The following is a 16,547-nucleotide window of genomic DNA, read 5'->3' as shown; positions in this document are numbered from 1 at the left end:
CCATGTATGGAAGTGAAACATGGATGATAAATAGTTTGGACAAGAAGAGAATAGAAGCTTTCGAAATGTGGTGCTACAGAAGAATGCTGAAGATTAGATGGGTAGACCACATAACTAATGAGGAAGTATTGAATAGGATTGGGGAGAAGAGAAGTTTGTGGCACAACTTGACCAGAAGAAGGGTTCGGTTGGTAGGACATGTTCTGAGGCATCAAGGGATCACCAATTTAGTATTGGAGGGCAGCGTGGAGGGTAAAAATCGTAGAGGGAGACCAAGAGATGAATACACTAAGCAGATTCAGAAGGATGTAGGTTGCAGTAGGTACTGGGAGATGAAGAGGCTTGCACAGGATAGAGTAGCATGGAGAGCTGCATCAAACCAGTCTCAGGACTGAAGACCACAACAACAACAACAACAACAACAACACTTTAAATAAAATATTCAAGCTTTTGATAGCTGTCTCTGCCATCATCATCAGGAGGTAAACTCACTGACTGCCAGGTCTGGCATGGTGTTCCACTTGTGTATGTGCCATAGCAGTGTCTGGAACCTTCCATAAGATTTTAATTCTTGATGAGGAAGATGGAGGCAGCTATCGAAAGATCGAGTATTTCTTTTTTTCCCCCCAAATCTTCTTGTAAACTAAGAAGATTTCACTGAAACATGCCCCCATGAAAGACCTAGAGGACACATCAACAATTGCAATAATACTATACAATGATTTTTTTTCTACATTCTCATCTATGCTCTGGAAACCATTGTGAAATGCATGGAATATGGTACTTCCTATTATACCACACATTAGGGCTTCTTCTTGGTACATTCACGTGTGGAGTATGGGAAGAATGATTGCTATAATTTAAATTTTTCAACAGTGACCTATTAATAGTGTAACTTATTTAGTAAACACAGTCATTGTCAAATTGAAGTTGTTAATTTTTTATTGTTAGATGACCAACTTCAATCTTCTACCGCACATAAGGCCTTTGTGTCATTTTTTGTATACACACTGCCAGTCTCGCATCCTTGACAAATTTAAAACATTCTTTAAACTTAATTATTCCTTCGAAGCTGACTATGAGTGAGAAATGTGGGAGCTGTTATATGGTAGTGAGTAGAGGGATTTGTTGCCAATCTTGTAGGAAATATTTTCACTGGGGGGGGGGGGATGCAGAGGGGAGAATGTTAGGAGTGCCCTTCAGGCACAGTTAGAGGAAGCAAGGAAGGAACTCTTTAAGGATCAAGGGAGACAGGGAGGAAGAGGGTGGTTGGGAACTGGCAGCTGGTAGGAGGACAGGAAGAAAGAGAATGCAATCTGACAGTTTTATCATCAACACCAAAAACAGGTATCTACCCTGCCAGAGTTAAGTGGAGAAGAGCCTTAGGTAGAACGAGGAGCAGGAAATGTGCAGCACACTTCAACTGAGGCCAAGAAGCTTAGGAATGTACAAAGTCTTAGGAAGAAGAAAGTGCTGTTGCTGGGTAGTAGCCATGGGTGAGGTGTAGGCCCGCAGTTACAGGAAAGTTTAGGTTGGGTTGGGTTGTGTGGGGGAAGAGACCTAACAGCGAGGTCATCGGTCTCATTGGATTAGGGAAGGACAGGGAAGGAAGTCAGCCATGCCCTTTCAAAGGAACCATCCCGGCATTTGCCTGGAGTGATTTAGGGAAATCACGGAAAACCTAAATCAGAGTGTCCGGACGCAGGATTGAACCGTTGTCCTCCAGAATGCGAGTCCAGTGTGCTAACCACTGAGCCACCTCGCTCGGTGAAAGTTTAGGGGCAGCGTATCAGGCCACCAGTATCTTCAAGCCAAATGCAGAACTAAGTCATGTGATAGAGGACCTAGTGTCTTTATGTAAGGACTTTACAAAAGAGGACCATTTAGTGATAGTGGATGGGGCAGGAAACAGTTTGGACAGAGATGGGGCATATGACATAGTTGGTGACCTGGACAAGATAGCTTCTCTGACTCATGGCACCAACGTACACTTTGTTGAGCTGTTCAGATGTCATGATTGATTGATGGAACTGTGAGGTGAATCAATGTGGGGTTAAAGATGGCTCTGAGGATAGACAACTTTGCTCATGTTTCTCTGGTGCCCATCGGGGCTATCAACAGATGGCATTTCACTAGGCATGGCCTACACCTAAACAGGACTGGGAAGGGAAGATTGGTACAGCGGATTCATGAAAGTATAGGGGATGGATCTCGGGCCACACATGGTTAAATACCTGTCGTCATAGGTAGGAAAAGTACGTCTTTTTTTTTTTTTTTTTTTTTTGGGATAAATCCAGACAACAGGTTCCCCCTGCCTAAAATAAAATACAACTATTAGAAGTGGAGCTCCAATCTTTGAACTGCTCAGTAGTTTGTATTATTGAGCACTGGTGTGGAGACACAGAAACCAACATGAAGTATTATAATTGTATGAAAAGGCAAACTCTTACTGTTGAACTACTTCAAGGGGTGGAGGATCATGCATTTATATCAGAAAAGGAACACAGTTAAAATCAAGACATGACCTTAGTACAGTAAGTGAAGACAAACACTTTGAAACATCAGCTATTAAATTAACAGGGCTTGATATCACCAAGAAATTAATCATTTTGTGTGTGTATAGATCTCCCAGTGGTAGTGTGGACACTTTTTTCAATAAATTAACAGAAGTTCTATATAAAGTCTCAAGTACAAAGGTCAACATAATTCTGCATGGGGACATTAACATCATAATTGAATCCAGCAGCACCTTCATAAACATGCTTCGAAGTTTTGGCATGTCCCTATTGGTCAATAGTGCAACAAGGGTTACTACAATGCCTGCATCAGTAATTGACCATGTGGCCACAAATATGGACAGGGAAAAGTGTGATGTAGCTGTAAAAGATCTCAGACTATCAGACCATCTCTGTCAAATAACAACAGTAAAATCAGGCATTGAATCATTCCCTAAACTACAAGCCTGCAAACGACATCTATCAGAAATCAAAATAAAAGATGTTTCAGAAGAACTAGAAAAATAGAGCTGGGATGAAGTGTATAAGGAAACCAATGTGAATATGAAATTCTCTAAATTCTCCACACCGTTTAAATTGAACTTTGAAAAGGCATTTCAAAAAGTATGCATGTCTGTATCAACATCTCACAAAAACAGATGGATAACAGCAGGTATTAAGAAGTCATTCCAAACACTTAAACACCTCAGTTCCATGAAAAAGAATTGCAATGATCCAGAATTCTTAAATTTCTGTCATGGATACAAAAAGGTCTATAGGAAGGTGCTGATTGCTATAAAAAAGTCATTTAATGACAGAATAATATATAATGCAAAGAATAAAAGCAAAGCAGTCTGAGATGTTATAAAAAAGGAAACAGGGAGAGGCATTAGGAATAAGAGGGGTAGCTAATGACTGGTTTTGATCATACCTAACAGATAGGGTACAAAGAGTAGAGATAACATACTTCAAATAGATCTAAACATTTAGTAAAACACCTATCAGAATCAAAATACATTAATATAGGCGTTCTGCAAGGTAGAATATTAGGACCAATACTGTTTCTGATATACATCAGTGACTTTCCCAGTAGTGTTACTCATGGTGAAAAAATTCTCTTCGCTGATGACAGCAATATTACAGTCACTGAGAAAACAAGAGAACTCCTTGCCGAGAATGTAAATGAAACTCTCAAGGAAGTTTATGATTGCTCAATAAGCAATAAAGTGACATTGAACATAAAGAAAACTAATGCCATGAATTCCAATTTGAAATTGTCTGCTTGCCGGGGGGGCTCTCATCCAAGATGTGGAGGAGACCCTGCCGGCGGCGATAGAGAGCACTGGGTGCACCCAAATGCAAGTTGTTGCTCATGTTGGCACCAGTGACTCCTGCCGTCTGGGTTCAGAGGTCATCCTCAGTTCCTACAGGCAGTTAGCGGAGTGGAATCTCGCGTGGTGGAATCTGAGCTAACTATTTGTAGTGTCGTTCCCAGAACCGATTGCGGTCCTCTGGTTTGGAGCCGAGAGGAAGGCTTAAACCAGAGGCTCAGACGATTCTGCGGATATCTGGGGTGCAAATTTCTCGACCTCAGCTATCGCTGGAGAAATGTAGGGTCCCCCTGAATAGGTCAGGCATGCACTACATGTAGGAAGCGGCTACAAGGGTAGCGGAGTACCTTTGGAGTGCAAATGTGGGTTTTTAGGTTAGAGAATTCCCTCCCTAGGCCTGACAAGACACCTCCTGAGATGCGACAGGGCAGCAGTAGGGAAAATGCAACAGGGTATGACAATATTAATGTGGTAATAGTTAACTGCAGGAGCATCTATAGGAAGGTTCCAGAACTACTCTCATTAATAAACGGTCACAATGCCCACATAGTACTAGGGATGGAAAGTTGGCTGAAACCAGATGTTAACAGTAATGAAATTCTAAACTCAGATTGGAATGTATACCACAGAGACAGGCTGGACAGTGAAGGGGGAGGCATGTTTATAGTGATAAAAAGTGCAATAGTATTGAATGAAATTGACAGAGATCTGAAAGGTGAAATAATTTGGATGAAGGTCACGGTTAAAGCAGGCTCAAACATGGTAATTGGATGTCTCTATAGGCCCCTTGGCTCAGCAGCTGTTATGGCAGAACACCTGAAGAAAATTTGGAAAATATTTTGAGTAGATTTCCCGACCATGTTATAATTTTGGGTGGAGATTTTAAGTTACCAGATATAGACTGGGAGACTCAAATGTTTATGACGGGTTGCAGGAACAAAGAATCCAGTGAAATTTTTTTAAGTGCATTATCTGAAAACTACCTTGAGCAGTTAAACAGAGAACCGACTCATGGCAATAACATATTAGACCTTCTGGTGACAAACAGACCCGAACTAATTGAAACTGTTAACGCAGAACAGGGAATCAGCGATCATAAAGCGGTTACAACATTGGTGCTTTCAGCCATAAATAGAAATATTAAAAAAGGTAGGAAGATTTTTCTGTTTAGCAAAAGTGACAAAAAGCAGATTTCAGAGTACTTGATGGCTCAACACAAAAGTTTTATCTCAAGTACAGATTGCGTTGAGGATCAGCGGACAAAGTTCAAAACCATCATACAATATGCATTAGATGAGTATGTGCCAAGCAAGATCATAAGAGATGGAAAAGAGACACTGTGGTACAACAACCAAGTTAGAAAACTGCTATGGAAGCAAAGGGAACTTCACAGCAAAAACATAAACATAGCCAAAGGCTTGCAGACAAACAAAATTTACACGAAGTGAAATGAAGTGTGAGCAGGGCTATGTGAGAGGCGTTCAACGAATTCGAAAGTAAAGTTCTATGTACTGATTTGGCAGAAAATCCTAAGAAATTTTGGTCTTATGTCAAAGCAGTAGGTGGATCAAAACAAAATGTCCAGACACTCTGTGACCAAAATGGTACTGAAACAGAGGATGACAGACTAAAGGCCGAAATACTAAATGTCTTTTTCCAAAGCTGTTTCACAGAGGAAGACTGCACTGTAGCTCCTTCTCCAGATTGTTGTACATATGACAGAATGGTAGATATCGAAATAGATGACAGAGGGATAGAAAAACAATTAAAATCGCTCAAAAGAGGAAAGGTCGCTGGACCTGATGGGATACCAGTTCAATTTTACACAGAGTACGTGAAGGAACTTGCCCCCCCCCCCCCCCCCTTCTTGCAGCGGTGTACCATAGGTCTCTAGAAGAGCGTAGCATTCCAAAAGATTGGAAAAGGGCACAGGTCATCCCCGTTTTCAAGAAGGGGCGCCGAACAGATGTGCAGAACTATAGACCTATATCTCTAATGTCGATCAGTTGTAGAATTTTGGAACACATATCATGTTCGAGTATAATGACTTTTCTGGAGACTAGAAATCTACTCTGTAGGAATCAGGACGGGTTTAGACAAAGACGATTGTGTGAAACCCAGCTCGCACTATTAGTCCATGAGACTCAGAGAGTCTCCCAGGTAGATGCCATGTTTCTTGACTACCGCAAGGAATTTGATACAGTTCCCCACAGACGTTTAATGAACAAAGTAAGAGCATATGGACTATCAGACCAATTGTGTGATTGTATTGAAGAGTTCCTAGATAACAGAATGCAGCATGTCATCCTTAATGGAGAGGTCCTCCGAAGTAAGAGTGATTTCAGGTGTGCTGCAGGGGAGTGTCATAGGACTGTTGCTATTCATAGTATATATATGAATGACCTTGTGGATAACATCAGAAGTTCACTGAGACTTTTTGCAGATGATGCTGTAGTATATCAAGAGGTTGTAACAATGGAAAATTGTACTGAAATGCAGGAGGATCTGCAATGAATTGACACATGGTGTAGGGAATGGCTATTGAATCTCAATGTAGGCAAGTTTAATGTGCTGCAAATACATAGAAAGAAAGATCCCTTATCATTTAGCTACAATATAGCAGGTCAGCAAATGGAAGCAGTTAATTCCATAAATTATCTGGGAGTAGACATTAGGAGTGATTTAAAATGGAATGATCATATAAAATTAATCATTGATAAAGCAAATGCCAGACTGAGATTCATTGGAAGAATCCAAAGGAAATGCAGTCCTAAAACAAAGGAAGTAGGTTACAGTACACTTGTTCACCCACTGCTTAATTACTGCTCATCAGTGTGGGATCCGCACCAGATAGGGTTGATAGAAGAGATAGAGAAGATCCAATGGAAAGCAGCGCGCTTCATTACAGGATCATTTAGTAATTGCGAAAGCGTTATGGAGATGATAGATAAACTCCAGTAGAAGACTCTGCAAGAAAGATGCTCAGTAGCTCGGTACGGGCTTTTGTTGAAGTTTCGAGAACATACCTTCACCGAGGAGTCAAGCTGTATATTGCTCCCTCCTACGTATATCTCATGAAGAGACCATGAGGATAAAATCAGAGAGATTAGAGCCCACACAGGGGCATACCAACAGTCTTTCTTTCCACAAACAATACGAGACGGGAAAGAAGAGAGAACCAATAGGAGTACTCAAGGTATCCTCCGCTTCCGGAGTATGGATGTAGATGTAGATGCAGAAGAGGAAACATGACAATGTTAAATTAAATGTAGATGGCACCTCTATAGACTGTGTAACAAATGCAAAATTTCTAGGAATGAATATTGATTCTCAGTTGAAGTGGTGTGAATACGCAACGGTACTTGTAAACAGAATGTCACCAGCATGTTATGCCCTTAGAATCCTATCATCAGTGTGTGACATGAAGTGTCTTTTAGTAACATATTATTCGTATGTACACTCAGTTCTTAGCTATGGCATTCTTTTTGTGGGAACGAACACACAAAATATGAACACAATTTTCAAACTCCATAGAAGAGCCATAAGAGTAATAATCAATAATACTGCTCGAGCTCATTGTAAAGATCTGTTCAAAACACTGGGGATTTTAACTGCTCCATGTGAATACATTTACCAGTCAGTTGTACACATCAAAAATAATGTAGTTAATTACTGCACAAACAGCTCTGTCCATGATCATGCAACGAGAGATAAACTCAACTTACATTTACTAAGAAAAAAATAAACATAAAACTCAAAACAACATTTTCTACCAAGGAATAAAACTGTACAATAAATTACCAAAAGAGATTAAAGAAATTGCAAAATACACTTATTTAAAAGGCAGCTAAAAAGTACCTGTTATGTAATACATTTTATACATTGAAGGATTACTTGGATAAAACAGAGTAGGGGTTTGATAAAAAAGTTATACAAATAAATAATAATAATAATAATAATGATTATAAAACATCCAACATTCCACATAACACCTTCACTTTATGGTTTTCTTCCTTCCTATTTTCCTTTCTAGAAATAGTTACCCCCATGCTATGCATAGCACAATACTAACACCTCTTCCTCTTTCTGAGCTCAACATGTCATTCATTATGGAGGGATGCTGACTCAGTTTTTCAGGATAGCAAATGGGAAGTTGTGGTACAGAAAATGGCCCAGAGATCACCAGTGTGTGTGTGTGTGTGTGTGTGTGTGTGTGTGTGTGTGTGTGTGTAGTTATTGAAGTGTTATGAGACAATGTGTGTATAGTGTGTGCAATGACTTAGTGAGATATGAGTGAAAGGTGTTGCATTACATTATTTAATAAGTTAATTGTAAAAAAAAGTATTGTATACCAGGAGTAAATCTACTGATTGTCTCTAACTAGAAGTCTGTAAATATATGTGTATACGAATTAGCTTATTTTAAATTGCTCTAAACTTGTAAATATATCTAAAAACACAGATGATGTGACTTACCGAACGAAAGTGCTGGCAGGTCGATGGACACACAAACAAACACAAACATTCACATGAAATTCAAGCTTTCGCAACAAACTGTTGCCTCATCAGGAAAGAGGGAAGGAGAGGGAAAGATGAAAGGATGTGGGTTTTAAGGGCCTCCCTTAAAACCCACATCCTTTCATCTTTCCCTCTCCTTCCCTCTTTCCTGATGAGGCAACAGTTTGTTGCGAAAGCTTGAATTTCATGTGAATGTTTGTGTTTGTTTGTGTGTCTATCGACCTGCCAGCACTTTCGTTCGGTAAGTCACATCACTGTGTTTTTAGATATATTTTTCCCACGTGGAATGTTTCCCTCTATTATAAACTTGTAAATACTTTGACATATCCTATATCCTTATAAAAAGAGATCTACGAATGAATAAAATAGCAACAACAACAACAACTACTACTACTACTACTACTACTACTACTAATCTCATTTTTTCTGACTCCTATGGGAGCAATATGTCAGGGGTTGTAGTATATTCCTAGATCCCTCATTTGAAGCTGTTCTTGGAGTGTCTAGCAGTTCATATTTTTAGCATCTCCATCCTGCTCTCTTGTCAGGCAAACAAATTTGTGGCAGTTCACGCTGCCCTTCTTTGTATACATTTAGTATTCTGATAGTCCTATTTGATATAGGTCCCACACATCTGAGCCATATTCCAGAGTCAGTCGCGCGAGGTTTGTTGTAAGCAATCTTCATTGTAGACTGATTTCATTTTCCCAGTATCTCACTGATAAACTGAAACCCTGCTTAACTAAGTCTTTGTGATCCTTCAATTTTACATTCCTATATATTGTTCACTCAAACATTTGTATGGCTTGATTGATGCCAACTGTGACTTATTGATATTGTAGCCACAAAATTTTATATTATTTTCATTTTGTTAAATGAACAGTTTTATGTTTAAAAATTGCCAATCATTGCACCACTTTGAAATGCTATCAAGATCTCACTGAACATCTGTGCAAATTTTACAGGCAGTACTTCATTACAGATGAGTGCATCATTGCAGAAGTTAGAGGTCATTAACACACAACATGACCAGCAAAGATACCAACACATTTCCCTGTGGCATGCCTCCTCCATCAAAGATAATATGCTGCATACTGCCTACCAAGGAATCATCAATACAATCACAAATTTTTCTCAATACCCCTTTGGCCTTGACTTTGTTCTTATTGTGGCAAAACTGGAATCATGTGGAAGAAGTTGCTCATTATAACATGAGCACTATGCTGTAACTATTTACCAGCAGAAAGTATTGTTCCACTGATGAAGAAAGCATTTTTGGTAATGAAGGTGATGATGTGAGCAATGTGTCGTATTGAGTACAGAGGTGAAAGTGACAACACTGAAAATGCTTGGCAATGAATAAAAAGGATTAACACTATTCAAAAACCAAAAGTTAATTTGAAGATCGTATGTTTTCATAAATATTGTCTTGTTGGAATAAGTATGCTCCAACAGTCCTTCAGCCATTGAATTGGCTTACCTACACATTTGTAGGGATAACTACAATTTTAAGTACAAATAGATTGATCTTTTTCAGCTGTCAGAAACTTCCAAAGGAAACTAATCTATGAAGTGATTCATGTAAATTGATACATCCCCAATGACAATTTTTTTTCATAGGTTAAGAATTTCACAAGAGTGTAAGGACGACATTGTCACTTTGCTTTGATACTGAGTTCCCTGTCTGTTTAGGTCTGAAATAAAACCTTTCAGACTCAAAATTTGTCAGCAACTTCTGTCTTGTCATTAGATGATAAGCTGAGCTTCTTTGTACAATAATTTCACTACAGACAAAACTTGATGTACCTTTATAAAATCAGTCAGAGACATCAGTTGACACAATATCAGCAGAAAGAAGCAAAATTGAAAAGAGTAAGTTTAATACACCATTACTGGCTGATAAAATTATGTAATTTGTTATGCATATGCTGGGAAAGGTTAAAAATAACAAATTTGGTTTGTTGTACAGAAGTAATTTGATTTTTGAAAAGTCAGTTAATGAGAAATTCAAATGACATGCCCTCCCACACACACACACACATACCATGGAAGCTCTCAGAAAGCTGAAATTCCTTACAGTGTTACTTCTGTTCTACAGACCAGAATAAACATCCTCTAATTTCCATAATTTAAGGCTAATCTTTATGGGTGTCACTACCACGCCAGTGATGAAATTCAGCAGCTGTCAGGATGTTGGAGTCAGAAAAAAAGCCGGTTGTATAAAATTACACAGTGGAAAGTTCTGGATGGAATAATAACAATATGAGAGTTTAACAATGTAGGAAATATGGATTGCTGCTTACCTTACAGATGACATGTTAGTTTGCAGACAGGCACAATTAAAAGAAACTTACACATATGTTTTTGGCCACAGCCTTCATCAGAAAGAAAAGAGAGAAACACACACCATTCATTCACACAAGCAAGCACACCTCACACGCACACACACACACCCATGATTGCCAAGTCCAGCAGCCTGAGCCAGAATCTTTAAATTGCCTGTCTGCAACTTAACATGTCATCCTTATGGTAAGCAGCAATCTATCTGTTCCTACATTGTTGATTTTCCAACCTGGAGTTTCCATTTTTTAAGAATGTTGAGAGAATAGATTGCTACTCACCACATAAAGGAGGCACTGAGTCACAGACACGTACTATCAAAAAGACAGACAAAGTATTAATCTTTCAGACAAGGTCTTTCTTCCAAATAGAAAACGCACACACATTCACTCAAGCATAACTCACACACGTATGGCCACTGTCTCCGGGCACTGGAGCTTGACTGCCAGTAATTAATATTTTATCAGTCTTTTTAATTGTGCCTGTCTGCATCTCAGTGCCTTGTCTATGTGTTGAGTAGCTTTCTATCCATCCATATTGTTGAAAATGGTCGTGTGTTAGTTTTAAATTATTCCCATCCAGTCATGACCATACTTATTAGTCATCCCTTATATAATGATCAGGTGGGATGCCAAACATATCCACAATAAAATGTTAGTAATTTGCAACATAATTCAGTAGAACATATATCTTAGAATAAGATTTTTCTAATTATTGAAATTTGTCTGTGGATCATATATTATCATTATCTTTTCTTAAGAACAGAGCAGTCAGAGGAAGTGAGTGATGAGGTTCAGTGGATGCCACTAGACACAGTTCTGTGTGCTGCTGTGGTTGCACTAGCAGTGACTGCCTTGATGCTGTTAGCTGTTTCCACCTGGCGCTACTGTCGTGTTTGCAGTGATGCGAGCTCCCAGAAGTAAGTCAGTCATAACTTATAACTATCAGATTTTTTCTGGTGACACTGCTTTTATTGTTTACATTCTGTGCAATACAGAAAAAGTATATTAAGAAAAAATTCCAGACTATTTTCCTGTTACAGTATATGTATTTGGAGATCATAATGCATGGAAAAGTCTACAGGAGGCCTTTTTATTAGCAATAGATGTAAAATGGCTGATGTATATAGGCTGAGGCAGCTAAAAAAGACCATCCCATATACGTCCAGAATGAGTTAACATATTTGGATCTTATTTTTCCTAAGTTACAGCAGACAATGTTGCAAATTTTCTAGAGCATGCTAATAATCAAAAGTAGATATCCTCAGAGTAGTGAGGCAATTTAACAGTTGCATACCAATGGGGGGTCAGTAACTGACCCCAACGAAGTTTTTAGGCTAAAACTCCTGTCGTGTTCAGTAGTTTATTTAATAAACACATGACATTTATCGTAATTATAATTGCTACAATAGACAATAAGAACAGCTTTTGGTTTACACTCATTGTTGAGTTATAGAGATTGTTATAACTGAAGGTGTAGCAGGTCAACAATCACCACTCGCAGTCAACCGGTAAACAGTGTGGTGAGTGGAAGGTAATATCTTTGTGGCATTTGACAGAATGTACAAGAAGATGAAATTGACAGGTGACGAAATTAGAAATTTGCTTGAGAGTTCAGACAATGAATTTAGTGGTGAACTATCCGAAAGCTCAAGAAGTGAAACTGAAGATGCAGTCATGGAAATTCCAGATCAAGTAGTTTCTGACAGCAGTGAGTTGGATGAAAGTGAACAGGGTAAGTATTGATTTTTATTACTTTTTGCAGATATTTTGGAGTATATTAGGAGGTGTGTCTCGGTAGAGTGCTTAGTTTGCTAGTGTTCAGTTCTGTTTTCATATTTTTATAGATATTCAACCAACAAAAAGACGACCCAGACCAAAAGCACAAATTCATCAACTTGAAAAAGACATGGTGGCCCCGTCAAGTATGTTATGGAAGAGAAGCCCTTATGTAAATCAAAGGAGGAGGTCTGTTGCTAACGTAATGAGAACCCCAAAAGGAACTAAGCCAGAGATAAAACCTGATACACCAGGTAAAGCTTTTCTCATGTACTTCGATGATATCATCCTGGATAACATTTTGATGTGTACCAATCAAAAGCTTGGAAATCTTAGGGAATCATCTGAAGATATTTTCATAAAAAATTCGAAAGCATTTGAAAGGGAAGAAATTGTGTCAGCAATTGGAATTCTATTGAACTGTGGAGTGCATAGACAGAACAAGGACAGTTTATGTGATATATTTAGTAAAGAAAACTTTCCAATGTACCGAGCTTCATTTTCAGAGCATAGACTGAGGCTCTTACTGAAGCACTTGTGTTTTGATGATGCTCTAACTCGAGCAGCTAGAAAACAGACCAACAAATTTGCTCCTATCAGGGATATATGGAACATGATAATTAGTAAGTTTCCTGAGTTTTATAATCCTAGTGAGTCAGTCACTGTGGATGAAGAACTTGTGACCTCCCATGGGCGATGCCCATTCAGGCTATATAGTCCAACAAAACGAGGAAAATATGGAATAGAGGTGAACCTGTTATGTGATTCAGATACGAAATACTGCTTCGCTGTGGATCCCTATGCTGGAAAGCACGCTAATGAGAAGAACCATAACAGTGGCCCTGAAATAGTTAGAAGATTGATTGAAATGTCTAACTTGAAACAATCTGAAAGAAATGTTACCTTGGACAGAAAGTTCACTACCGTTCCACTCGCATCTGATCTTTTGAAACAGAAAATATCTACAGTTGGTACTATTCAAAGTGACAAACGCGATGTTCCTACAGAACTCCGTCCTGTTTCTCTAAAAAAGCTACACCGGGAACAATCCGATTTGCCTTTAGTGACGATGCCACTTTAGTCAGTTACATGCCTAAGAAAGGAAAGGTTGTTACAGTATTGTCAACCCAACATCATGATATGAATGTGATGGAAGAGAAGCCAGACATCATCCTATTCTACAACTGTACAAAGTCAGGAGTGGATACATTCGATAAGTGTGTAAGAATGTACAGCTGCCGTCGAGCAATGTGTCGATGGTCAATGGCGGTGTTTTTCAACTTGATTGACATTGCAGCATACAATTAATATGTTGTATTTCAAGATACACACAAGGAATGGACAAAGAATTACCTGACAAAGAGTTCTGGAAGAAAGAAGTACCTGAAAGATCTTGCTCGTGAACTTTGTGACCTCAACGTGAAAAGACACACTCAAAATGCTGTAGGCCTACACTCAAAATACACTACAGTGTTATCAACTTTTGGGTATGAGTGTAATCAAAATCAAGGTGCTGTGAGCAGAGGATACAATGTTACGGAGCCGCGACAGAAAGTAACACATGCAGCTGTGCAGAATCTGCCAAAGAAAGGACGCTGTTACTTATGGGCCAGAAGCAACGACCATAAGTACATGAAGGCTTGTACTTCTTGCAGGAAGTATATTTGCCCTGCACACACCAAGGAAGAAGAAGTAGTTCATATTGTAAAGTGTTCTGAATGTGAATCTGAGTAATCCTTGTAATTGTGAAATTAATACAAATAAATGCAAAAAAAACATTTATTTTTTACTAAAAATGTCCCAGAAACCCTTTACCAGTAATAATAAACAACATTTTAATCTTCTAATCTGTCAAAATTATGGAAATACATAAGTAATGTGATTTATCCTAGATAGAGAATGTGTGATGGTTGTGGGGTCAGTCGCTGACCCTTCCCTTTGGCGTTGGCCACTGCAATATACAGCATTGGTATGCAACTGTTAAATCACTTAATAAAAGCAAGTCTCCCAGCCCTGACTGTGTGCCAATTAGGTTCTCTTCAGAGTATGCTGATGCAATAGCTCCTTACTGAACAATCATACACACCCACACACTCAGTGAAGGATCCATACACATAAACTGGAAAGCTGCATACATCACACCAATATTCAAGAAAGGCAGTAGCAGTAATCCACAAGATTACAGGCCCATATCATTAACGTTGGTATGTAGCAGGATTTTGCAACATATATTGTGTTTGAACATTATGAATTACCTTGAAGAGAAAAACCTATTGACACATATTTGACATGGATTTAGAAAACACCGATCTTGTGTAACACAACTTGCTCTTTACTCACACAGAGTGCTGAGTGCTATTGATGAAGGATTTCAAATTGGTTCTGTATTTCTAGATTTCCAGAAGGCTTTTAACACAATACCTCACAAGCACCTTGTAATAAAATTACATGCTTATGGAAAATCATATCAGTTATGCAACTTGATTTGTGATTTCCTGTCAGAGAGGCCACAGTTCATAGTAACTGATGGAAAGTCATCGAGTAAAATGGAAGTGATTTCTGGCATTCCCCAAGGTAGTGTTATAGGCCCTTTGCTGTTCCTTATCTATATTAATGACATAGGAGACAATCTGAACAGCTGTCTTATGTTGTTTGCAGATGATACTCTATCCTCTAGTAAAGTCATCAGAAGATCAAAACAAATTTCAAAGTAGTTTAGAAAAGATATCTGTATGGTGCAAAAATTTACAATTGACCCTAAATAATGAAAAGTGTGATGTCATCCATACGTATGCTAAAAGGAATCAGTTAAACTTCGGTTACACCCTAAATCAATAAAATCTAAAGGCTGTAAATTCAACTAAATACATGGGAATTATATTTACAAATAACTTAAATTGGGAAGAACACATAGAAAATGTTGCGGGGAAGGCAAATTAAGACTGCATTTTATTGGCAGAACACTTAAAAGGAGCAACAGATCTACTAAAGAGACTGCCTACACCATGCTTGTCTGTCCTCTTTTGCTTGGTGTGGGATCAACAGAGTACATTGAGAAAGTTAATAGAAGGACAGCACATATTGTATTATTGAGAATAGGGGAGAGAGTGTGATGGACATGATGCAGGATTTGGGGTGGACATCATTTAAAAAAAGCGTTTCTCATTTCTCACAAAATTTTGATAGTGAACTTTCTCCTCTGAATGTAAAAATATGTTATCAATGCCAACCTACATGGGGAGAAATGATCACCACAATAAAATAAGGGAAATCAGAGCTTGCATGGAACAATATAGGTGTTTGTTTCCTCTGCATGCTGTTTGAGAGTGAAATACAAGAGAATTATTGTGGTATCACTTAGATTGCTTTATGTCCAGTGAGATGTCTTCCAATAACTATGGCAACATATCTATTCGGAAATGTAGATATTCATGGCTATTTAGAGACCTATGATAACACAGGATCTAATGGTGCAATACTTGAAAAACCCACACCAAATTTTGACAAACTAAGCTTGTTGTTTGTCTATTTCTCTCAGTTCGCATGGAATTTAAACTGAGCAGTAGAGTGTATTGCGATGATTGATTTATGCATGGCTTTTTTGTGAAATCAATTCTTTATCCATAAAAAAAATATTACATCTTTGCAATTTTCATAGACCCATTCAGAGAATTGTAACCATTACTGAAAGCAATTATGAAGCAGCTGCTAATAGAGCAAAATGTGGAAAGGATGAAATGCATTTAAATGTAGTATCTGCAGAACATTCTTTTGGCTGATCCCAGCCACACATTCTAGCTGCCTTGTAGTGATAACTAGATTGTGTGTTACTGCTGCTACAATATTAATTGAAGCCACGCGGGATTAGCTGAGCAGTCTAAGGTGCTGCAGTCATGGACTGTGCAGCTGGTCCTGGCGGAGGTTCGAGTCCTCCCTCGTGCATGGGTGTGTGTGTTTGTCCTTAGGATAGTTTAGGTTAAGTAGTGTGTGAGCTTAGGGACTGATGATCTTAGCAGTTACATCCCATAAGATTTCACAGACATTTGAACATTTTTTATTAATTGTATGACTCTCATCAGTTGCTGG

The 16,547-nt window shown here is 38.6% G+C and overlaps 1 protein-coding gene across 1 annotated transcript in view; it reads left to right on the top strand.

The window, feature by feature from the left end:
- LOC126473214 (uncharacterized) overlaps nt 1–16,547 on the top strand; it is a 121,355-nt gene that overhangs the window by 61,503 nt on the left and 43,305 nt on the right. The window contains exon 4 of the mRNA XM_050100125.1: nt 11,444–11,602. Coding sequence (XP_049956082.1) covers nt 11,444–11,602 — 159 coding nt within the window. The remainder of the gene's footprint in view (nt 1–11,443; nt 11,603–16,547) is intronic.

The sequence above is a fragment of the Schistocerca serialis genome, chromosome 4 (genome assembly GCF_023864345.2).
Source record: "Schistocerca serialis cubense isolate TAMUIC-IGC-003099 chromosome 4, iqSchSeri2.2, whole genome shotgun sequence".
Taxonomy (NCBI): Eukaryota; Metazoa; Arthropoda; class Insecta; order Orthoptera; family Acrididae; genus Schistocerca; species Schistocerca serialis.
Note: the sequence above shows the minus strand (reverse complement) of the source record. Positions and strands in the feature narration are given on the sequence as shown.